The sequence below is a fragment of the Vipera ursinii genome, assembly GCF_947247035.1.
Source record: "Vipera ursinii genome assembly, chromosome: 2".
Taxonomy (NCBI): Eukaryota; Metazoa; Chordata; class Lepidosauria; order Squamata; family Viperidae; genus Vipera; species Vipera ursinii.
The window spans coordinates 123848240-123873398 of NC_139513.1; the positions used below are offsets into that span (position 1 = coordinate 123848240).

At 39.1% G+C, this 25159-nt stretch overlaps 1 protein-coding gene across 4 annotated transcripts; it reads left to right on the forward strand.

The window, feature by feature from the left end:
• Window positions 1–1116: 1116 nt before the first annotated feature.
• Window positions 1117–20943, forward strand: DUS1L (dihydrouridine synthase 1 like). 4 transcript variants are annotated; one of them, XM_083352989.1, is made up of 15 exons: window positions 1477–1546; window positions 2366–2471; window positions 2814–3060; window positions 3640–3748; window positions 4148–4198; window positions 4868–4980; window positions 7132–7214; window positions 8399–8502; window positions 11378–11522; window positions 11691–11787; window positions 12759–12847; window positions 13728–13894; window positions 16214–16251; window positions 18273–18348; window positions 19275–20943. In XM_083352989.1, the coding sequence occupies exons 3-15, from the start codon at window positions 2821–2823 to the stop codon at window positions 19421–19423; spliced, it is 1461 nt and encodes a 486-aa protein (XP_083209115.1). In that variant the 5' UTR covers window positions 1477–1546; window positions 2366–2471; window positions 2814–2820; the 3' UTR covers window positions 19424–20943. The 4 variants fall into 4 exon arrangements, with proteins under 4 accessions (XP_083209117.1, XP_083209114.1, XP_083209116.1 ...); XM_083352991.1 differs by lacking the exons at window positions 1477–1546; window positions 2366–2471 and adding an exon at window positions 1117–1242; XM_083352988.1 differs by lacking the exon at window positions 2366–2471 and having other exon boundaries at window positions 1338–1546.
• The last annotated feature ends 4216 nt before the right edge of the window (window positions 20944–25159 follow it).

A 25159-nucleotide genomic window follows, 5' to 3' on the forward strand; every position in this document is an offset into this window, starting at 1 on the left:
ATGTTTATCAAAATCCAGTGGGAGGCATGTGACTGAAATTCAGATTCTTGACAAATGAGTCATATTTATGACAGTCTCAGTGTCCTCTGGGTCATATGATCACCTTTTGTAACCTTCTGACAAGCAGTCAATGGGAAAGCCCAATTCACTTAACAACTGCAGTGATTCACTTAACAACCGTGGCAAGAAAGATCGTAAAATGAGACAAAATTCACTTAACAAATGTCTCAATTAGCAACAAAAATTTGGGGCTCAATTGTAGTCGTACATCGAGGGCCACCTGAAAATACCCTTTTCTCAGTTGATCCTGGCCATGCTACAAAATGTTCTGGGAAGATTATTTTTCTGCTCTGGCCCTAGGACGATGCCTTCATCTCCACCGCAGCCTCAGACTCTTAGCTGTACCGGGATAGAGGAGCGTTTCCTCCTTGTCTCCGTGCTGTATGTTGAAAGGCGACCTCAAAGAGGGTAAAAGCTGCCGGGCTTTGCCCCCATTAAGTGACGGGACTGCAGTGACTTGAAACAGAGCCAGGAGAGACACGCTGGCTGGCATTTCGGCAGACCGCTAAATGGGTCAAGAGGTCTTTTCCCCTAAGCAGAAACCCGCCTGCCCTACATTTCTTTTCCAATTCTCTCTTCCGGAACCCGACTTTCCTCACTTCAGTCAAGACTCTTCAACTTTCAAGGAGCCGGGAAGGAACGGGGGAGTTATGGCTCCTTTCATTTAACCTTTTATTTCCTTAACTGATCCAATCGCCTGAATTCACATACTGGTTTTTATTTAAACAATATATACTCATCGGCCAAGCATATGCTAAATGGCAGCGCTTACTTGACCTTAGCTGATTTTGATGACGATAACTTTATTGTCACTTTGAATGTACACCAATCGGCACACATCAAAATGAAATTGCGTTGCATACAGCTCTCAAAGGGTCACCACCTCCGATATATACTCCTTGTTTGGGACCCCGCTCAAATTTCACATTGTCCATACGCGCTAAAGCATAAATTTTAGTCGGTACTGGGCTACCCGACCACCTGCATCGAAAGCTAAGTAAGAAACAGCCCCACGCTGTAAATGCAGGAAGTCCCACTCTCCTTTTTTTTTTCCTTCCGGCAGAGGAGGCTTTGCTGGGCGGCCGGGAAGAAGACGTCCGGCCTTTTTCTTCCGCGCCGTCGTTTCCGAGGGGGCCGCGTTCGAGGTTACGCCCTCCCACGCGGGCCGGACTGAAATGACTGGTGCGTGTCCTGGGGAGGGGGGGGGGGCTTAATCGTCCCGCCTGGCCTCAGCCTCGGCGTCAGCCTCAGGTGCTACCGGGGCTCCGGCGGAAGAAGGATTTGGGCCGGGGGGCGCTAGAGCTCCGGAAAAGGGAGGCCGGCCGGGCTCCTGGCCTGGTTTTTATAGGCTTGCCCTCCTTGAAGAACAGGGCTGGGAGATGAGTTCGGGGCTTGGGCTGGTTTGGCCAAGTGGCGGGACCGTGACCGAGGTGCCGCTGGGCAACGTAGCGTCTTTTTGCCGCCGCAGCCGCCGCTTTTGGAAAAGGTGAATTCTAGATGGAAGCCGGCACGGGCTCCCCTTGCCGTATGGAGACAACAAGGCATCTACGTCGAGCCTTCGCTCTTTCCTCTCTTAGATAATTTTAGGAAGTCTCCCTCTGTAAGCTAGCTAGCTGGCTTTCCCCATTAGACCTATAGACTAATAATGCTCGGCCATCATCAAAAGGTAATCCGGTCGTCTTGGATTAGTTCCCTAGCCTTATAAAAATGATATGCCAGCTTTACTGTTATCAGATAACAGGGATTTCTCTGTTTCCTTAAAATAGAGCTGAGGGGAGTTTTGGGGGGGGGAAGAAATTGTAAAATGTGTGAATTTCACACACAAGAAACACCCATATGAAACACCAGGACAATGTTTCATAGAGGAGGAAATAACTCACTTGTCACTTATATTTAAGCTTCGATCTGGCAGATCTGGTTTCTTGCAGACAAGAAGATAGAAATGTTTCATAGTGCTGTTTTTCTAGTTAGCATTGTTTTAATTTGATCTTAATTCTCAAGATAAAACTAATAAGCTCTGGTAGGGCAAGTTAGATTACCAAGTAAGGAAAATAAAATGTGGTATGTTGGAGCATTATAAAGCAGGAGTTAAAGAATCATAGAATATAAAAATTGTAGGAAATGTATTCTAAACTAGAACATTCTTGCTGTTCAGCAATTTGTTAACATGGTAAGTATATAATTTAAATAATAACAGTTACTGTGTAGTTTTATATTATCTTAAATATATATTAAGAAAATCAACCCTGGCTGTCCTTTGGAAGGACAGATACTGAAGCTAAAGCTCAAATACTTTGGCCACCAGATGAGAAGAGAGGACTCACTGGAAAAGACCCTGATGTTGGGAAAGATCGAAGGCAAAAGGAGAAGGGGACAGCAGAGGATGAGACAGTGTTATCAAGGCAGCGGATGTGAGTTTGGGCAGACTTAGGGAGACAGTGGAGGACAGTGTGGGGGTGTCTGGCCTGTTACGGTCCATGAGGTTGCAAAGAGTCAGACACGACCTAGTGACTAAACAACAACAAATATAATATACTTTTAAGTGCACAACAGACGTCTGGATCTTGCTCAGTTTTGATCATTTGACTACTGTATGTAGGTGTTGAGAACAACACAAATGATAGATTGCAATAGTAAATGGGAACCATGTGAAAAAACTAATATCAGTTGTTGAATACAGTTAATGCATATTATAATTACTTTCTAAGATGAATAAAAGGATATTAACATTTACTATTTGTATTTCTTTCCAGTGAAAGGATGATGCCCAAACCCAAAGGCTTTGAATTTTGGAAAAACACACTGAGAGGGGCCCGTTTTGTGGTTGCTCCTATGGTGGATCAAAGCGAACTAGCTTGGAGACTGCTAAGCCGCCGTCATGGGGCCCACCTATGTTATACTCCTATGCTGCATGCTCAGGTCTTTGTCAGAGATGCCAATTATCGTAAGGAAAACTTGTATTGTGAAGTGTGCCCTGAAGACAGACCTTTGATTGTACAGGTAATACTGACCAAACGATTTCAGTGGCCTTTCATAACTTTGTTGTGGAATACATTTTTCTGCATTGTGTGACAAATCTTTCAGAAAAAGTAATTTTAAAATAAATAATGCACCCACTCGAGGACTAATTCCCATAATCCACAGACATTTGCTATAGTGGTAAGAATTGTAAGCTCAACGTGTGATATAAGTATTAAGATGTTTTATAAAGACAAAGGAAACAGGTTCAAGCCTATCCATGGTCACTCATGCTCATTAGATGACTTTTGACCAATCACTCTCTCCCAGTCAATTTATCCCACATGGTGGTAGTTGCGGGGGAAAGGTAATGCTGTCATGATGAATCAAAGAGTTTACCTGGAAAGTTATAATCAGAACTTGTCAGGTAGTCACAACAACAACATTACTTGGATTGGGGAGGACAAGTATATAAAATATTTTGTCATACTTAATAACACAATTTAGAAGGCGTTTAATAGCATAGTGACCTATTGTTTTATAAATGTGTTAAATGCTTCTGCTATTTTGATGTTAAAATAAATGCTAACTTACTGTTTGGCTTATATATCTCTTTCACAGTTCTGTGCCAATGATCCAGCAGTGTTTGTCGAGGCTGCCTTGTTAGCTCAAGACTATTGTGATGCAGTTGATCTGAATCTGGGGTGTCCTCAGATGATTGCAAAAAGAGGTATGCATAATTTGGAATCTAAAATAATTTAGGCCACAAAACTGCATACATTGACACAGAACCAGCCTCTCTTGAAAGGAATGTTAGTAAAGTGCCATCAAGTCCCGCCTGACTCCCTTCGACTACACAACAAATGCTTGTCATTGTGAATTCTCTAGAAAAAACCATCTTATAGATTATCTTCTACTTCCTCTATGCTTGCCATGTGCAGTCATTTTTTCTAGTCTAATTTGTCATTGCTCCCTAGAATTAATCTTTTTATTTCTCCAATATATTTTCCATCTTTATTTATTCTTGAGCCTAAAGAGAGGGGTGGGGGGAACTTCTACTGTTGTGGCTATTTTGTGTAGCTAACAGGCCAGTCCCTGTTCGGCCATAATTTTTTGGATTTTCTTTTAGGTCATTATGGAGCATTCCTGCAAGAGGAGTGGGACCTTCTCCAAAAAATGAGTAAGACCTGAAAGTTCTTGTTTATAGGATGGGATGGGGGAAGAGTAGAACCAAAATATGTTATATTTGTCCTTGGGGCATCCTGTTTGAATGACACAGCAAGCTATGAACATAGATTTCGGTAACTGGTCCCTCTGTCTTGATAATATAACCAAAAATAGTTCTGTAGGGTTTGCTGGATGCAAAGTAATTCCAGCAACAGTTAACTGGACTGTATCCCCATATCTCTGCTGCATACAAAGTTGTGGATGTGCTATCTTGCTAATTATGGCTAGAAGAAACCTACACCTAGTATGATAAAATAAAACAGAACTGGCAGCGGATTCCTGATTGCCCAGCGCAGGACAGAGGGGCCACTGAATGGAAATGGTGCAGTAGCCTAGATGGTAGACTTGTGGCTCATATTTTTGAAGCACCCTCATTGTTTTGGGTCACTGACACAGGATTATCCATCCACTATAGGCAGTTCTTTCATCCACAAAATCTTTTTGCAAATGTAAAATTGACACATACAAGAGACAGTAGGGCCTAATAGTTATTTATTCCTGTAATAGTGTATACGTGCAGCAGTGTTTGCTGTGTGGTAAATGTATGCAGTTTATCAGAAAAGGGGATTGCAGTTCTAATGTGACTTCCAGATTCAGCCAGTTTCTTTCTCTTGTTTTCCAGTTGCATTGGCTAATGAAAAGCTCTCTGTACCTATTACATGCAAAATCCGTGTTTTCCAAGAAATTAGTAAAACTGTGAAATATGCTCAATTGCTGGAGAAAGCTGGTTGCCAAGTAAGGAATCCATTATTGTCTGTTTTGAAGTATTAATTATATGTATATGTACGTATCTATCATGCTATTGTCTTTCGTCTTAAGTGATGCTATGCAAACACAAGACAGACACATAAGTCAAACATGAGAGAACATTAACTTACACTGATACTGTTCACTCTACTTCTCCACATTTTATCCTTGAAAACCCCCTGCTTTCAGCACATCTGTGCTTAGTTTCATATATTGCCTTTATTTATTCAACTTCTCTCTTTTTAAGACTGACATAAAATTTATTCAATTATTTTTAGTTTTCCTCTCAGTTTCTTCACTTATATGTATTGGCTTTGCAGTTTAATATTCATTCTCTACATATATGATCAAACCACATCAGCATAGTTTTTCATACTAGTTACTCACTCTAGTGTTCAGCCTACATTTATTAATCACTCATTAATTCTTGACCACATCTTTTCTTACTTTATCACTTTTTAAAGTAATCCTTTTTTCCCTGCATTAAACTTTGTTTCTATGTTTTTCTTGACATAGCCCATTCTCACTTCTGTGCAGTGAAGTGGGCAAATGTATGCTATTGCCCGTAGCGAAGTTTGCTTGTTCCAACAAACATTCATTCCTACACCAGAAACATTAAGTTCCGTGGTCTTTCTGTCAGCATTTATACCTTTTAGCATTTCCTCTCCATATTCCAAACCTTACTAAACATTCTACCAAGGTATGTAAATTCTACGGTATTAATTGTTCTTGTTTTTTCTTGTTTAGAAATTACTTGCAGTTGTTCAGTCTGTTGGTTAAATGCAACTATCTTGGTCTGTTGTTATTCTTTATAAAATTTGTTAATATTTACTGCTAACATGACAATTATTTGGGTTCACAGCCAACAACGTAGAATTAAATTGTAATGCTAGACATGGCATTGTATAGGCTCTGGGCTTGTAAACTGCCCACAGTCATTTAGGTGGGATGTTACAGGCCTTAGTCATACTCATGCCATATGCAGCATTCTGCATAGTTAATAGTAAGATTAATACTGGTCAGTTTTGGCATATATGACAAATGCAATTAAAGCTCACTTTTAGCTCACGATCTCTAATACAGTCAACATAGTGTTGCTCTCATCCCACTAACTAGAAGGTATTTGCAATATAATAACACACAAGTCAAGATGTTTAATATGATTTGATGTCAGTATCAAACTGTTAACCTTCTTAGATAAAATAGACATGTATGTTCCAAGAAGCTTATTTAGTATTTCAGGAAAAACAGATAGCCCTTGCTTAACAGCTGTCTTGTTTAGCCACCATTCAAAGTTATGATGGAACTGAAAAAGTAGCTTCATGACCGTTCCTTATACTTCTGACCATTACAGGAGATGATAGAGTTTCAAGCATTTTGCGACTGGTATTTTACAACTATTACAGCACCCCATGCTCACATGATTGCCATTTGCGCACTTCAGTCATTGGAGAAGCTGGCAGTGAAATTGCAGTTTGCAGTCACGTGACATCTTGTTTGATGACCGTAGTGATCTGTTTAATGACCACAGTGGGTCATAAGTCCATTATGATCACATGATGCGTTACTTAACTATCACGTTGCTTAATGATGGAATTAATCAGTCCCATTTGCGATCGTTAAAGCAAGGACTACCTGTACATACAGTATACAACCATTTGCTTAGCAACCGTTTGAAGTTACAATAGCACTGAAAAAAGTGATGTGACTCTTTTTCACACTAATGACTGCTGTAGCATCCCCGTGGTCATGTGATCAAAATTCAGATGCTTGAGAACTGAGTCATTTTTATGGCAGTCGCAGTGTCCCAGGGTCATGTGATCACCATTTGTGGCCTTCCTGGCTGGCTTCCAACAAGCAAAGTCAATTTTTTTTGCCAGATTCACTTAACAACTGCAGTGATTCACTTCACTGTGCAAAAAGGTCATAAAATGGGGCAAAAGTCACTGAACAACTGCCTTGTTTAGCAACAGAAATTTCAGGGACAATTATGGTCGTAGATTGAGAGCACCTGTAATGTTATCAGAAAAAAATAGATATGGAATTTAGAATTCCTATTTGGAAAAAAAAACCCAGCTAGCATTAGAGACAGATGAAGTATTTTCTAAGATTGTCTCAGTCACATACAATTTGTTGCAGCTTCTAACTGTCCATGGCCGCACTAAAGAACAGAAGGGACCTCTTGTTGGTGTGGCTTCCTGGGAGCACATACAGGCTGTGAGGTAAATACCCATAGCTAACCTGGGGAAGGGACTCTGTACTATTGAATGCATATACCTGTTTCCCCGAAAATAAGCCCTGTCCTGAAAATAAGCCCTAGCTTGATTTTTACATGTGCGCCTAACATAAGCCCTACCCCAAAATAAGCCCTAGTTTGGGGGGCGAGGCGCATGTGTAAAAATCAAGCTAGGAGGGGGGAGTGGAGCTTGGTTTGTTTTGCGGCTGCTTGCGGCCACATGCCGTGTGGCGCATTGTGCCAGTACTGCTGCTCATGGCAGGAGGCCACGTGGCTCATCACGCCGATTACAGCAGAAGATTGCATGGCTCATTGCGCCGAGCGCAGCAGGAAGCCACGTGGTACACACGCCATAGTGCAACATGAGCAGTGGCACCGGCATGATGCTCCATCTGGCATGCAGCCGCAAATGGATGCAGAAGAACTCAGGCAGCAGCGCGGCAGATATCGGGGCATGGGAGGCCTGGCTGTGGCGGTCCTAAGGTAAGCAGGCAAGACCTCCCCTGAAAAATAAGACCTGGTGCCTCTTTTGAATGCAAAAAATAATAATAATAATAATAAGACGGGGTCTTGTTTTGGGGGAAACGCGGGTAGATTGATTCACTGACTGTATTGTATTTGTATCTCATCTTTTAGATAATTAATGCCTCCCAAATGGGCCCACATGAATTAAAGCAAAGAAATGGACTCTGCCTTTAAGTTTACTTTCTGCAGCAGGCAAGACTCATTAGAGAAGAGGAATAGAGGGGCTAAGAAAGGCAGGAGGTTAGTTTCTCACAGCCAGAATGACATGAAATTGTGAGCTACATACTGGCATGTAAGCCATTCGTGCTGGGTCGATTTTCCTCTCCTGTTACTCTGTTTTGACTGTTCCTGAACAATGACATCTTGACCAGTGGGAAAGGCCAGAGGGTTCTGCCCTTTAGTTCTCCGAGCACACGGAATTATCAGTAGGATTGGAGTATTGTATCTTGGAAGGAATATTGCACCTTGGAAGGGAGAGACAAGGTCCCTGCTTTTGGTCCCCAGTTCAGTGTTAGTCAGGAGGTTTTTTTCTGGGCACTGAACACCATCAATTTAGAGAAAATATTGTCTGGTGAGTCTGCTCTTAAGAAGTTTTTAATTTCTATTATTTATGCATTATCTTCCCTTTTCCATTTGCTGTCATAGAAAGGCTGTAAACATCCCTGTTTTTGCAAATGGAAACATTCAATACCTCAGAGATGTGGAACGGTGTATTCAGAAGACAGGCGTTCAGGGTGTTATGAGTGCAGGTAGGAAAGAAAGAAACCGTTCGATGTCTCCATTGAAGTTAAATGATACCAAGTACTCTTGTTCATACTGTGGTCATTGCTGTTTCTGTTGCTTTCATTATCCTTTAGAGCGCTGATTTAAATTTTATGAGCAGAGATCAGTGGTGCTGAATATGATAAATATAATCCTCTGCCCAGACTCCCGGTGACTTTGGGGACACAGTGATGCAATAGTCTTGCAATAATATTAAAGTGGGTTTATCATTGCTATTTGTAGTTGTTTCTGTTTACTTCCAATCTACCCTACAGACTTGGTGACACATCCAAACATTAAGACTGACCATTTAAAAAGATAGGATAGTTACTGTAGTGGATACCTCACACAACAGACACCAACAACTGAAGTAGATTTTTTTTTTAATCCCATTTATATCCCGCCCTTCTCCAAAGACTCAGGGCGGCTTACGAGCTTAGCAGTAGCCTTCATTCTATGTATATGCCTGCTTATTAGGGCTTTCGCCCCCCGCCCCCCAAGCGGCATTATTACAAAGTCAGCTTATTGCCCCCAACAATCTGGGTCCTCATTTTACCTACCTCGGAAGGATGGAAGGCTGAGTCAACCTTGAGCCTGGTGGGACTCGAACCTGCACTGATTGCAGGCAGCTGGTGTTACTTAAGGAGGCATTAGCCCACTGCTCCACCAAGGCTCTTCAAAATGATTAATTTCCAAAGCTAGCAGGTTATATAGAGACATTGGTCTCCTGCATCCAGATGAGCCAGGAACAAAAGCTCTAAGGGGGCATAGGTGTTACACGGAATCTTGATCAAAGAATGCATGTTAATAGAGGACCCCAATAGGAAAAAAATTGCTTTTCTACTGATGACTCTGAGGGATACATGGGTGTGAAGGCTTTACAGATACATCCTTTGGAATGCATAGTGCTTTAGTTTAAAAAGCAGAGGAGGCCATTAGTGCTGTATAACGGGGGGTTTTAGAGGTTTGCAGGCCAAGGAACCTGTTAGTTTAAAAGAAAGCTTCTGGATCCCATGATCTGGAGATAAAGCGCTGGTGATAGAAAATTGCCTGGGTTCAAGTGGTCCTTTTTCTCCCCCTCAACCCTTTAGTCTTTCAAGGGACCATATCAAGTTCTTGGGAAGCCCTGGGTTTCAGGAAACATAGTTTAGAGACATTTGCCATACAGGATTGGAATATCTGGCTGTTATAAATGCTTACTGAATGGTTTATTTAAATAAAAATTTGAGTTTGCATATAAAATCTATTGTTTTAAATGGAGAAACAAAAGATATGAAATATGGTTGTATGTACATATTAACATCTCTTAGCTTGCATCTGGATTCTGGAAGAAAACTGCGTTTCCTGAAACATTGGTGATTATCCAGGAGTGTGAAAATGGTTCATCTCAAAATAGTTTGATCACAAAATTTTGCAAACCATCCTGCTTTCAAGCAGTCAAGAGGTATTAAAATTTATGTATTTAATTTATTTATGAAATTTATATGCCATCTTGAGAATCTGGGTGGCTAATAAGTATTTTGAATTTCGAAAGCTTCCACAATGTGTGAAACAGCCCGTTTTGCAAAACCTCGTGCTTGAAAGCATTTTAATATAAAACATTTTGTACACCCCTCTCTTTTACAGATAATCCTTGACTTACAGCAGTTTGTTTAGTGGCTGTTTCGAAGTTAAACAGCGCTGAAAAAAGTGACTTATGACCATTTTTCACACACACAACCATTGCAGCATCCCCACAGCCATGTGATTAAAATTCAGACGCTTGGCAACTGGTTCATATTTGTGATAGTTGCAGTATCCCAAGGTCACATGATCACTTTTTGCACCCTTCTGACAAGCAAAGCCTTTGGGGAAGTCAGAATATTGTATGTATATTATAACTTAACTATAATATAACTATAATATTATAACTTAAGAACTGCAGTGATTCACAACTGTGGCAAGAAAAGTTGTAAAATGGGGCCAATTCACTTAACAAATATTTCGCTTAGCAACAGAAAGTTTAGACTCAATTGTGGTGGTAAGTCGAGGACTACCTGTAATAATAATGAAAGCAGTTGAAATCTTAATTTCGAAAAATCAGGGTGGTTTAGAAATTGAGGCTAGTTAGCTAACTATGTTAACAACGAAGTTGCATGGGAACATAAGATAGATAAGGTTTCACTAATTTCACAGAGGAGGTAAAATAATAAAGTAATTCCTATTCTGAAGTAGCAAGAAATAGATTTTAATTTAATGCTGAGAAATATGAATAACTGAGTGACGTACAGGTAGTATTCTCCGATCACAATTGGAACTGGCAATTCATCACTAAGCAACACAGTTTTAAAGTGAAACATTACATGACGATGCCCAACTTACCACATCAGCTGCAGTTGCAAAGTGAATCATTAATGGTTATTAAATGTGACATGACAATGTTGCAACTCAAATACTTCCTGCTGGCTTTCTCATTGATTTTGCTAGTTGTGGAGTTCATAATTGGCAATCACATGATCGTGGGATGCTTCATCATAACTGCTTGCTAGTTGTCAAGTTCCCTAATCAGGATCACATGACCATGAGGATACTACAACAGCTACAGATTCAAGGACCAGCTGTAATTTTCCTTTTTCAGTCCTGTCGTAACTTTGAGCAGTAGCTGAATGAACAGTAAGTGAGGACTACCTGTATTTATTCAGAAACTCAGGTTTCCAAAGTGCGACTGCAGAGAATATGGAATATTTGGAGAAGTTTGGAAGCAGGAGAAGGAAGTTCTTGCTCTAAAGCCCAGCAGCACCAGCTAATTCCCACTGGGCATCCTTCATGCCCTATGAGTTAAGGCCAAACTCCTTACTTTTTTTTATTATTTTCTTCTTTTAGAGGGCAATCTTCATAATCCCGCTTTATTTGAAGGAAGAAATCCTGACGTCTGGGAGATGGCTGAGGAATACCTAGAAATAGTACAGCAGTATCCTTGCCCATTGTCCTATGTCAGAGCTCATCTCTTCAAGCTTTGGCATCACACGTGAGTGACTGCCGTTCGTAGTCTTTTATGCGATATCTCACAGTGGATTTCCACCACTGTTGGTGTAAGGAGGGGGATCTCGTGGCAATGAAGAGCTGAAGCTGTACATCTCATTTGCTAAGATTGGACTGAAATCTCTTCTCCATCATTTGTGTTGGTTTCCCTCAGGCTGCAGGTTCACCAGCAGCTACGTGATGAATTAGCAAAAGTGAAGACACTGGAAGGATTAGTGGCTGTCAACAGGGAGCTGAAGTTGCATTGCCAGGTATCAGCTGACGCTCTCTGTATTGCAGTAGCCCTAAACTTTCACAGGGAAAAGTTTGGTACTGTAGGACCTCTCATTTGTCAAACAAGACAAGTTGATGTCTCTTTAACAAATTCTTATTAATGAAAGTGTGTAATAATTGCAGCAGATTTTAACCAGTTACTTTCTTTACTTCGTCCTACTTCTCCTGGGCTCCAGCTGGGCCCGTTGGCTTTCTTTTAAAAAAAATAGAGGTGGCAAGTAGGTGAGTTATACAGGTTGTCTGCTTGGAGACTTACTAAAAACATAAAAGGGAGGCAAAAAAGGGAAGGGCTTTGCCACTGCTGTTGATGATTGGGCTGAGGAGCATGCAAGAAGTAGGGGGAAGGTAGGGGAATAGCAGTGGGGAGTTGGAATAGATTTGTTTTGGTGTGATTGTGTGAATAGGGGTAAAGGTGTGTAAGAAAGAATAAGAGCTGAGAGTTGATTCTTAGAGTAATGGGACTTGTGAGTAGAGTTAATGATGAGTAGGAAAAAGGCAGGGAGAGCTTGAGTGATGGGGACAACTGCTAAATGGCTGGCTTGTCTTCTGTGATGAGGGCTGCTATTCCAGCATGCTGCTATTTCTCAAAATTCCCTATTGGCCCTGGATCCAAGAAGATGAAAAATGCTTGATCTAAGTTACTATGCCCACTTGGTGTTAACTTTTCTTTAAGGCATTTGAAATTTCTTCATCCTCCAAAGGAAAAACAATCCTGGGAACAGATATTACTTCAAAAAGTTGCACACAAACTCACGTTATTGGAATCAAATCCAAAGCAATGCACAGCCATGCTATTTTCAGACTCCATTTTCTAGTTTCACAGAATGGCTTAATACATTCTTATGTATGGGTTTTATGCATTGTTTTTATTTTAATTTCTGCTCTATCAGGCTAAGGTGGTTCTTCCTTATAAAAATTGAATTTGTCATTGGTTCTGCTCTATGTGCAGAAAGAAATAGCACATTTGAAGGAAGAAGAGAAGCCAAAGGGAGGATTACCTTTCTTCCACTGGATTTGTCAGCCATACCTAAGACCAGGGTGAGTGCTTATATTGCATTGTTAATTTGACAGATTAAATCTGTGCAATATATAATTGAAGTAATCCTCAAGGAAGGTGAAGGAATATAGTACTGGAATGAGAGCTGTAATGATGGTTGCAATGGGTGATATTTTTTCCCTCTGAATATCCATCCTTGTGTTATTAAGGTATGTATGCATGTTAGTCCTTCAGGTTTGAGCATTTTCTTCTAGGCTTGTCCCACTCTAATGCAAAAGAGAAGGATATTTCTACTCACACTTAGTGGAATTGCTTTATGGGACCTAGCTACTTGGAAATAACATAAATGAATGTCCTCAACTTACTTTGTTAAATGGACCAGTAAAGAGGAGCGTCGTGAGATAGATAGATAGATAGATAGATAGATAGATAGATAGATAGATAGATAGATAGATAATGTCATTTTTTGCTGTGGGCAACTGGCACACATTAAAAATGAAATTTTGTTGCTTGCTCTCAAATTGTACACATACATAACATGCATTTAAACATGCTATATACAACATATGTATAAACCTACACCCTTGCATATAGCAACAAGGTCTTTTGAAGGAGCTGATGTTGAAGAAGATTTTTTTAAAAAAAGATATTTGATATGCCCTTCCTCGAAGGAAAAAGTGGGGTTGGAGACTATTTTTTCCTCTTTAAGCTCTGTTTATATAAGCATTTACAACTGATATTCCTCAGTGTTCACCCAGTCTCTCACAGGACCTCTGATATGGAACAAAGGTGGCAGGAGAACATGGGGTGTCTCAGCTTTGTTATTTTTAGGGACTTCTGTAGGTTCCTAAAATGGTGGTACTAGCAAAGAAAGTAATTGTTGCCTTGCATTTTAGATGTTTTCATATTCAATCTTTACAGGCCTAAGGAAACATGCAACAAAAATGTCCCATCTGGCATAGAAGGAAGTACTCGGGGGAAACGAGCTCTGGAGGATGAAGAAGATGGGAACTGTGATTCTCTCTCAAAAAACAAACAAAAGAAGAAGTTAAGGAATCCCAACAAAAGCTTTGATCCATCATTAAAACGTAAGTTATAAAGCTGTATATAATATAGTCAGTGGGTATAATTGTACTAAAAATAGGAGGATCAGACACTTATGTTTTTAAAATATCTCTTTTCAAGCATGGGGAACAGCCTCTCAAAATTTCTGCAACTATGGGTCACTAAATAAAACATTTGGAAAACGTGGGGGCTGCAATTAAACAAATGGTCCCTTTGTTTTTAAGTGAATGGCAAGAGTAGATGGAGGGACAGGAATTTCTTAGCACCAGGTGGGAAGATAAAGGAGTAGGATGCTATCACTGTGCTGGGAGAGAGGGCAAAAAGCTGGACTTTTGTATTTGCTGCATTTTAAGAGCAATTAAAACACTGTTTTAAAGTAAGAGAATACCCTCCTATTTGGAGAATGGTAGGAGCCCAGTTCTCACAGTACTTCAGAGATAATATTCTTCACACTGAGTGTGCCATTCCTTCTCCAAGCTGCACATCTCATTCTTATGATGCTTCAGAAACCTTCTCATTTTACCCTGGTCTCATGGGAATGGGTTAATCTGCCATTCTTTAAATAGCGCACCCTTTCTCACAACACCTGGGAAGCAAGGTAGCAAAAAGGAGAGAGAGATGAGGAGGAGTTGCAGTTGCAATGTCCCTGTGGTCATAAGTGTGGGCATGCTGCCAAGCATCCAAATTTTGATCATGTGACTGCAAGGAATACTGTAACAACTGCAGGAATGGGTCATAAATCCATTTTTTAAATAATATTCAATTCCTTTGAATAGATGGACAAATAAGACTACCAGTAGACAATACTACCAGTACTTAGAAAATTTTGGAAACCAAATTTTGAATTGAGACCATTTTTTTAAATTAAGCATAATTCCAGGATCTAAGAACCAAAATACCACAATTTACTAAGGTCCTATGTTGATCGTCCCAGGGATAATTTTAGTGCAACTCTGGAAAAGAGATATTTCCAATGATATCAGATTGGGAATTTAAATCTGGAGAATATGCAACAATGGGAGGATTAATAGCATATATTCACAATACAAGTTTGACTAAATTCAAGCAAGAACAACTTCAATATATAATTATACAGCATGGCAAATTTAAACATTTAGAATATGGTTTTAAGAGCAAAAAGAATTAAAAGATCTGAAGTTAGTAATATGTAAACAATTTAAATCTTTATAAATATTACATATCAGAGTAACAAAAGGGAAGTTGGAAACTTTAACAATGGATATCAATAGGTTAATCTATCAATAATTTTTTTCCTCTTTTTTATTGGATGACTTATCTTTAAGTAATAAAATAGCTGCAGTATCACTTTTAACTCAGAGATATAAAAAGATCTTTAAATGATGTTGCTTTTTATTTAAAATAATTCAGTGCATTCTGCTTTTTATATTAACCCTTTATCAATGATATACTGACCACCAATTATACAACTTTTACAATTTCTCTGTCCACTTACTGATATTTTTTTCTTTTTTTATGCTTATCTGTTTTTAATAGTTAAATAAAAATACATACTATCATGTTAGGGGAGTAATTGCATCACAAATTTTGAGATTCTTCAAGTTTTGGGACGGAACAAAAGCACTGAGCATTTTCCAGGAGTGGAGCCTCTGTTGACTGTGGAATGTTTTTAATTGTTGTTCAAAGTCCCTTTATAACATGTAAATGAAGGTTCAGTCATCCTGGCCAAAACCTTGAATCTTCATTTACATGTTGCTTTTCATTTTGGGGAGAAACCCCTTGCAGTGTGGTATGGCAAGAGTTGATTTTTTCCAAGGACACTCTGACTCTCTCCTACCCAATTTTTTAGTTTGACTGAAGAAGAAGTTAGTTGGATGAGCAATGAAACATCTTAGTTTTAATAAACTTTGGTCTAGTTGCCATGATATAACCTTTTCATTTCTTTATAACAACAGCTTTAGCTGACAAATACAATCCCTAGTTGTCTTGTTCTCTATTTTTTTCTCTACAATAAATCTGTTAGGTCTTTTAGCTAAGAGTGGAACATTTAATTTCAAAAGCTAGTTGAGACAACAACTTAATTAGGCCAACTGAATGTTGCAAAAGAGTTGCAAGCAGAAATACTATCCCACTCTTTTGTAACCCTGTTAGCCTTATAAAGGTGTTGCCTTCAAAAGATATTGTATTTTTTCATGGCCATCATCTCTTCCTAGCTTTTTATTTAAATTAGGGTCCTTCAAAATTCTCTTTTGAACTATTTTTTTCAGAACTATTTTTAAATTCAAGAGATAGAAATTGTATGTCACTTTCTAGGGGAAACGTTTGAAATAACCTGAAAACTAATTCATTTTTTCTTGTTTCAGCTAAATATGCAAAGTGTGATCAGTGTGGAAATCCAAAGGTGAATCTTTAAAGAATTCATTAATGCGCTAATCGTTAAAACCTTGAGTGAAATGATAAATGCTTAAAAATCTGCATTGAGCCAAGGGATCTGCTGCAACACAGTTTCAATAATATTCCTCCCAGTAAAATTGCAATTCAGAGCAAATCCTAAAAAACTAAATGATTTAAACTATTTTATCCTCCAGTCCAAACTGCCAGCCCGTGGGCGAGGTTGTATCAAATGGAGGCTGCGCCCACCCCAGCTCCAGCAGTGCAAAAAAAGTTACGATACGTCACGTGATGTGGTGAATTTGACACCTGTGCTCTAGTCCGTAAAATAAAGTCATAACCACTATGTTAACAATAAATTAATTATCATATGTCTTTATTATAGGCTTTTAAGATGCTTGCTTAGAAAGGTAGGCCAAAAAGGCACTGTCTCCAAGTCAGATTTGACTCCTGCTGGTTTCATGAACACAGCCATACAGTTTTCATAGAAGCCATATAGCATATCCCAGTCTAACCTACAGTCTGTTATTCTCTAGAAGATTCCCATGCAAGTATGAACTGAGTCTGACCCTCCTTGGCAAAATCAGTTTAGGTCAATGAATTTGAACAAGCAGATTTTACTAAGTTATCTGGAAACCTACTGCCGTCTACAGGCAGCACTTTATACCACTACTCTTAGTTTTAAATATCTTCACTATCAAAGAACAGTACAACCAGTCCTCACTTATGAATTGCCTCATTTAATAATCTTTGAAGTTACAACAGTGTAAAAAAATTGCTTTTGCAACCAGTCTTCGCATTTACAACTGCTGCAGTGTCCTACAATCATACGATCATCATCTCTATGCTTCACAACTTGCTTTCAACAAGCAGAGTTAATACAGAAGGCAGAAATAAAATAGGTCAGTTACGTGATGTTTCACTTAACAGCTGTGGTGGTTTGCTTAACAACCAAAGGGATAGTAAGGTCATAAGCCTGTCATGGTCACATGATTTTTGCTTAGCAACTGTGGCACTGAGTGATGGAGTTGCTGGTCCCAGTTATGGTTGCTAAGCAAGGACTACTTGTAAACAGAAGTATAATGCTATCCAAACCTATGATGGATTCTTTAAAAAATTATGTATAGAAGGAATAGATTTATATCCATAAGGTAGTTGACTCATTTAACCATCTGCTGTGATTGTGGGTCTTGCTCTTTTCCCAAAGACAGTTATAGATAAATAATAGTGACATCAACATCTGTTCAGGAAAAAAGATGGTATTTATTACTGCCTGTGGTGGGATCATAATGGACTAAATGTTGAGTTTGTTGTACTTTTGGCTTGTGTGTGTATATTTTATTGGTCAGAGAGTTTGACTTCCATCTTGGGGAAGCTTGAGATCATCCTGATAATCCATTACCCTGTAGCATTTCTTGATATTGTTGGGGGGGGGGCAAGGGGAGGGAAGCAGGGTTCATATATTAAAGTTATTTTTCAGTAGGGTGTTTCTCCCAATGTAGGTGTGGTAATCTGTCTGCACCATAAAGTTAATATTATAATCTTTAATCCACACCTATACAGCTTGGGAGTAGAAGGCTATTTTGTCCAAATACCTAGATGGGTGGGAAGTGTTGGCAAGTGTTGGTATTTTTTAATGATAGTGATGTGATGTGATTTGCCATGATGCATAAGGCTCACTTAGATTCTTTTAAAATTGATGTGTTCACTTTGGCACTGTTCTAATTCTTCAAATAAATCTACGTGACACAGACATATTTTAAAAGGTTTCACAAAGCTTGGGTGGCTTAAAACAGATATCCCTCTTTTAAGTCTTGCCCTTTTTTCCTGGATTAGCAGTAAATCCTATTAAAGGGAGGGTGAATAATTTTTTTCTTGTGAATTGGCAGTCTATTAAGAAAAAAAATCTTAGTTTTTAGATTTGTTTCATTCTTTAGTTGGGACTACATAGAACTTTTAACTACCCCCACATACTGGCAATGTGATATTATCATATGAAAATTGAACTAATTTGCATCTATCTATTCCTAGGGTAACAAGTGTGTATTTAATCTGTGCCGAGGCTGCTGTAAGAAAAGAGCTTTCCGAGAGACAGCAGATTGTCCTGGTGAGTGCCCATGTAACCAAAACTGTTTTTTAAAATAACAAAGTGCTTCTACAGGAAAGAATTTTAAAGTCTGTTGCATGATTTTATGCTTATAAACATATAGTTTACATTTCAAATACTGTTTACCCCAAAGCCAAATCAGAAATATTTCCTGGAAATAACATGCTTGATATAATAAAATCAAAGCAGATTTTCTTTACCAAAAAAAGACCACATTCAAATTATAGCATGACAGTGATAGCCTTTATTCCCCAAATAGCTCTAGAATATATTAACCAAAGTTGGTTAAGCTTTGACCCTATACGTAAAATTTACGGTAGTTTCAAAATAATTCTCTCTTTTGAAATACTAATTACAACCTTTCACAAAAATCAACTGCTTTATGGTTTTATTTTCATCTGATGTATGTGATTTAGGAGCTACATTGTAAGGATTTTTTTTAAAGAATTGTTAATTGTATGAATTTTGAAAGCCACAGTACTTTTAATACAAAAGCCACTTTCTTTAATTAAGTCACACAAAAATAACTCGCAGAATCAGATCAGCAAGTGGTCATGAATAAACGTTTCGGTAACTTTTATAGAGAATCCTGTTTATCATAACGATATAAAATTACTGGGTTTTTAATTTTCCCTTTAAATAATCACCTGCATAGTGGCTTTTTAAAATTCATGCCTATCCCATTTTAACCATTTGATCACAGTGAGCCATTTGTATTTGGGATCATTTCAGTTTGCTGCTCAATACAGCAAGCTTCTGAATGGAATAATAATAACAACAACAATAATAATCAGTTTCGCTCCTAAATCACACACATCAGAAGAAAATAAAACCACAAAGAAATTGATTTTTGTAATGTTTTCCATTTCTTATTCTTCAAATGCTAGCCATTCAGGATGTGTGGTTTTTTTTTTTTTCTTTTTCAGGTCATGGTCTGCTTTTTAAAACCAAACACGAAAGGTCTATTTTGTGGAAAAGTGGCCAATCCCACGTGGAAAATATTAAGCGGACAACACAGCAAGGTGAGGTGGAGGAAGCAATGTTGCTTAAAGAGGCCATCAACGGTGTGGCGTGAGACCTTGGAAAGCCCTCCTGGATCTTCGAACTGCCCCCCCCCCCCGCCAAAGAAACCTCTGCTTCCAGAACACAGCTGTTGACACCACAAGGCCTGTTTTAAAATTAACGACAAATTTTACTTAGGAAAAAGTTACTTTCTCAGGGAAATGTCCTGTAATGGAAATAAAAGGATGCAATTAAAGTTCTCACGCTGTGTTGAAAAGACTTCAAAGACTGAGCCAGATGTACTGGCCTTACAATGCTGCATTGGAGACATCTCTAAAGATACAACCTGCCTGTTTTAAACTTTATGTATGGTTTTAAAATTGGCAAATAAACCTTTTATAAAAGTAGTTTTCTGGAATATGATAACTAAAACACAAGACACAGTATGTGCGAACTCTAAATAAAAAAAAAATAAAAAAGTTTGCTTGAAGCTGGGATTGGGCTCAGACAGGATAGGTGTAAAAAGACAATAAAACTCAAGAGGAAAGGCATAATTAAAGGACATTAGACCCTTGGATTTAGATTCTTGTGTTTATAGTTTAATGACTCTGGAATTATGCCTTTGTTGGAAAACTGCAAATAAGCAAGTCAAATGATGCCAAAAATGAAAGCAGCACATTCATGCTTCATGTTAATTTTGAACAGTGAAAAGACAATGTTTCTACTTACTAGCACAGAGGTGGCTAATCTGTGGCTTCTGACCTAACTTGCTACTACTCTTAGCTTGATTTCCAAGTTCCCTTTTAAGATCCTGTAACGATAGCTAGTTGTTCTTGCCTTGCAACCTGTTAGTCCAAAGGAAATGGGAATTTCCACTGAAGTTTAGCTTTGGTCTCAGCTTACTTGCCCTACCTTGGATAACTCCAGTGGATTATCCCTTAAGAGAGGTGGCCCTAATAGGATACCTCTGTGGTGGTATATTGGAGCAGGTTATATGCATCATAAAGGACATTGGCTAAGAAGAAGCCCATTCTTTAATTAAAGTTACTTGGGGAAGAGTTTAGGACCACTTACTAATCTTTTTCAAAGGAGACATAAAAGATTTCATCCTAAAATAGCTGCACTAATAATACAAAGTTATTTGCTTTCAAGAGCTACCAAAGTTTTCAGCATTTTGAAAGCCCATAAATCAGCCCATGAATATTGACATGTTTGTGAACAAATATTGCTGAAAGAGTAATTCTCGTTATAAAAACCCACAAACACTTCCACTCTCAATATCAGATAGGCCATTAGGACAACTTACATTGTTTACCCTTAAATGGATGCCCAAGTAAATGTTATTACAGTAGTAACTTTTAAGTATTTGGGCACTTGAAGAACCAGAAATAATTCAGAATAAAAAATCCTGTTACTATATTGTGATCCAAAAAGATTTTTTTTCTAACAGCTTCAGAAATTATCTTACAGTAGCAATGATATGCCATGGGTTGCATGCTGTTTACTTGGCCAAGAGCAGCCCTTGACTTGAAGGCCATTTAGGAGAATTTGCAAAATACAGCAGGTGGAACCAGATATATTTTACTTCTATGTAAACAAATTAAACACGAATGCAATATTATTACTCTCCAGTCATTAAGTATTTTCTTCTTTAATTTTAATTAAAATTAAACTGGGTGGCACTATTTGGAATCCTTCGTGGGATAAACTTAAGTTCTCAAGTGCTTCAGATTATGTCACTTGGGAACACATGCAAGTACAGTAGGTATAGTGTGATTTCTCTTTAAATTTCCACTTGACCTCAGCCTTGCCACATGAGGAAAAAACCATTTTTTGCTGTTTCAACTACAGTGTACTTTCTCATATGTTGGTCTTATCTGAGAGAAAAGGTTTTTATCATAATTATTTTAAGAACTGAATGCAATCCATAACTTCTGATGGCTTTCATATTCCTTCATATTGTTTTGCAACTTTTGGTCCAGTTTGTGTAAAGTTAGAGAATGCTATGAAAGCAAATGCAACCATACTAAAAGTTGTAGTTGACAGAAAAATTATTTTGGTATTCAGAAAGACTGTCCATCCGTATGCAATTTATACTACAATATATTGCTTTAGTAACCTTTTAATCAGGTTTTCTAACAATACTAACTTACACACACAGACACACTTTTGTCCATTTTTCTGCCAAGGTGTCAAGTTAATATTTTGTAATGAGAAAAATCCAAGTATCTGATACCTAGGCATCCAGTGGGTGATGGAATCAAGAGGAAAGAGAGATGTGTGTCATGTGTTGTTATATAAACCCTGTGATGTACATACTCGCAGTTAAAGTTGGGATGAAAAAAAGAAAACGGCACTTTGCAATATGGCATTAAGTGTATATAATTCATCATTGCAGCTTAGTGTAGATGGCTATGATTTTGTATTTCATTTGCCATTTCCTCTGAAATACAGCTATTTTACACCACACTGTGTAAGGTGAAGTCAATCCAGAAGGAATTACTGTGATGAAAGTGGGCACTTTTTTCAACTACTGCAATTTATAGTCGATCATTTAAATGCATAGCTTTAGTATTCTTGATATGTATGGTGTGTGTGGGAGGGAACATAAACTAATCTACATTATAGCGTGTGACTGTCCTTCCCTGTTGCATTCCTCTATATTTGCTAAACGTTTATTCTGTTTGTAACTTCCAGCAAACAGGAGTTCAGACAGCCAATCCTCCCAAGCAAACTTCTTGTTCGCTAGCTGGACACACCATTAGTGTCCTCTCAGTCCTGAAAAGTGGCTGCTATCTTACAATAATTTGTTGGGGACTGACCTAGCTTCTCCACGCCAGCAGGTTTACCATCACACAAATGCAGTCCTTTCTTCTTTCACTCTTCCTTCCTGGGGCCCTAAGCCTTAAAAGGAATCTGATAGATTTCCTAGAACAGCCTCCCCCCACTCTTATTTGTTAGGATCTGACTGGAGGTGTAACCTTAATTCTCACGAAATCTCCCTATAACCTAGCTGAATGGCAGAATCTAGTACAAATTTTTAATCCTTTTTAACACTACCTTACTAACCCAATAAAGCGTATTGTATAAACATGGGATGACTTATAAATTGATATGCAAAATCCCATGAGTTTGAGAGTATGAAGCAACATTTAAGAATAATGCATGATTTTTAATTCCTGCTATTGATCAGTTTCCGTAGGCGTAGCCTGCCCAATCTTCAGAGCCGTTTTGCAAATCATGCTTAGCTGTGCTTTCAAAAGGGTGTGAGATTATTTTAACTACAGACACCTTATTGAATGCCTTGAGAAGACCAGTTACCTGCCATACACCTCAGCCTCCATTCATTCCAGCCTGTACTTTTAGTTTCTCTTTGCCCTTGCCTCACACCTACGACACGATTTGCTTCTGACCCTTGACTGCAAGTCAGGGTTTGCTGAGGGGTGGATGCTTGCTCTCTCATCCATTCACAAATACAAACCCACGGAGGTAAAGTTGCACTTTCATGTGTTAGCAGACTGACCCATCTTCAATGTGGAGATCAGGAAGCAAGGCTGGAGCTTATCCCAATGTCTTATATTTAAATACCTCACTCCCTTTTATATAAGAAAAGATTGACAAGCTTAGTCACAGTAAGCAGTCAAGATTACATTTGGCAGGGCTTCTCATGCAGAGAGGAAAATGAAAAGCTAAGTGATGGAGCATGCTACCCACTTACAGGTTAACAAGGCCTTGTTGTTAGCTGCGAAGTCGTGTCCGACCCATTGGGACCCCATGGACGACGTTCCTCCAGGCCTTCCTGTCCTCTACCATCTTCTGGAGTCCATTTAAGCTCATGCCTACTGCTTCAATGACTCCATCCAGCCACCTCATTCTCTGTCGTCCCCTTCTTCTGTTGCCCTCAATCTTTCCCAGCATTAGGTTCTTCTCCAGTGAGTCCTTCATTCTCATTAGGTGGCCAAAGTATTTGAGTTTTAGCTTCAGGATCTGGCCTTCTAAAGAGCAGTCAGGGTTGATCTCCTCTAGGACTGACCGGTTTGATCGCCTTGCAGTCCAAGGGACTCGCAGGAGTCTTCTCCAGCACCATAGTTCAAAGGCTTCAATTCTTTGGCGCTCAACCTTTTTTATGGTCCAACTTTCACTGCCATACATTGCAACTGTGAAGACCATAGCCTTGACTATATGCACTTTTGTTGACAGAGTGATGTCTCTGCTTTTTAGTGTGCTGTCTAGATTTGCCATGGCTTTCCTCCCGAGGAGCAAGCGTCTTTTAATTTCTTGGCTACAGTCCCCATGTGCAGTGATCTTGGAGCCCAGGAAAATAAAATCTGTCACTACCTCCATTTCTTCCCCATCTATTTGCCAGGAATTGAGAGGGCCGGATGCCATGATCTTGGTTTTCTTAATGTTAAGTTTCAACCCAAGTTTTGCACTCTCCTTCTTCACTCTCAACAAGAGGCTCTTTAGTTCCTCTTCACTTTCTGCCATTAGAGTGGTATCATCTGCATATCTTAGGTTGTTGATATTTCTTCCGGCAATCTTAATTCCGACTTGATTCATCTAGCCCTGCCTTTCTCATGATGTGCTCTGCATGTAAGTTAAACAGGCAGGGCGACAGTACCGAACTTACCGAACTCCTTTCCCAATTTTGAACCAATCAGTGGTTCCGTGTCCAGTTCTCACTGTTGCTTCTTGGCCCACATATAGGTTTCTCAAGAGACAAATAAGATGGTCTGGTACGCCCATCTCTTTAAGAACTTGCCACAGTTTGTTGTGATCCACACAATCAAAGGCTCTAGCATAGTCAATGAAGCAGAAGTAGATGTTTTTCTGGAACTCTAGCTTTCACCATGATCCAGCGTATGTTGGCAATTTGATCTCTAGTTCCTCTTCCTCTTCGAAATCCTGCCTGTACTTCTGGTAGTTCTCGATCCACATACTGCTGGAGTCTAGCTTGTAGGATTTTAAGCATAACTTTACTAGCATGAGAAATGAGTGCAATGGTGTGATAGTTTGAACATTCTTTGGCACTGCCTTTCTTTGGAATTGGAATGTAAACAGATCTTTTCCAATCCTGTGGCCACTGTTGAGTTTTCCAAATTTGCTGGCAAATTGAGTGTAGCACTTTTACTGCATCGTCTTTTAAGATTTTGAATAGCTCAGCTGGAATACTCTCTCCTCCACTAGCTCTGTTGTTGCTCAGCTTTCCTAAGGCCCACTTCACTTCACATTCTAGGATGTCTGGCTCGAGGTCAGTGGCCACCTCATTGTGGTTATCAGGGACGTTAAGCTCATTCTTGTATAGTTCTTCTGTGTAATTTTGCCACCTCTTCTTAATCTCTTCTGCCTCTGTTAGGTCTCTGCCATTTTGGTCCTTTATCATGCCCATTTTTGCATTAAACGTTCCCTTCATCTCTCCAATTTTCTTGAAAGGAAACAAGGCCTAGTCATGCTTTAATATGCACATATTGAGGAACATAGGAAAGATAAGGACCTGCATATGGAGGGGTGAGGAACCAAGAAGCTAATCTACTAGTATCTGCCCATCTCTGAATGGAGAACAATGCTCTGCTTTTCTAGAGACTAAAAAAATTGGTCTCACCATGTGATGGGAGGCAATTTGTAGCTTGCTCAGCCTAACTTGTGGGTTTTAATTACTTAAAAATGCCCTCACTGAAGCAGAACCCTATTTCGCATATTTGGCAAAGGTTGAAAGCCTTTGGGCAGAAAACCCCAAGACTTCCTGTGGGGAAAACAAGTCCCAAAGGCTGGATCTTTCGCCTGGCAGGTAGGTGAGGATTTGAATATA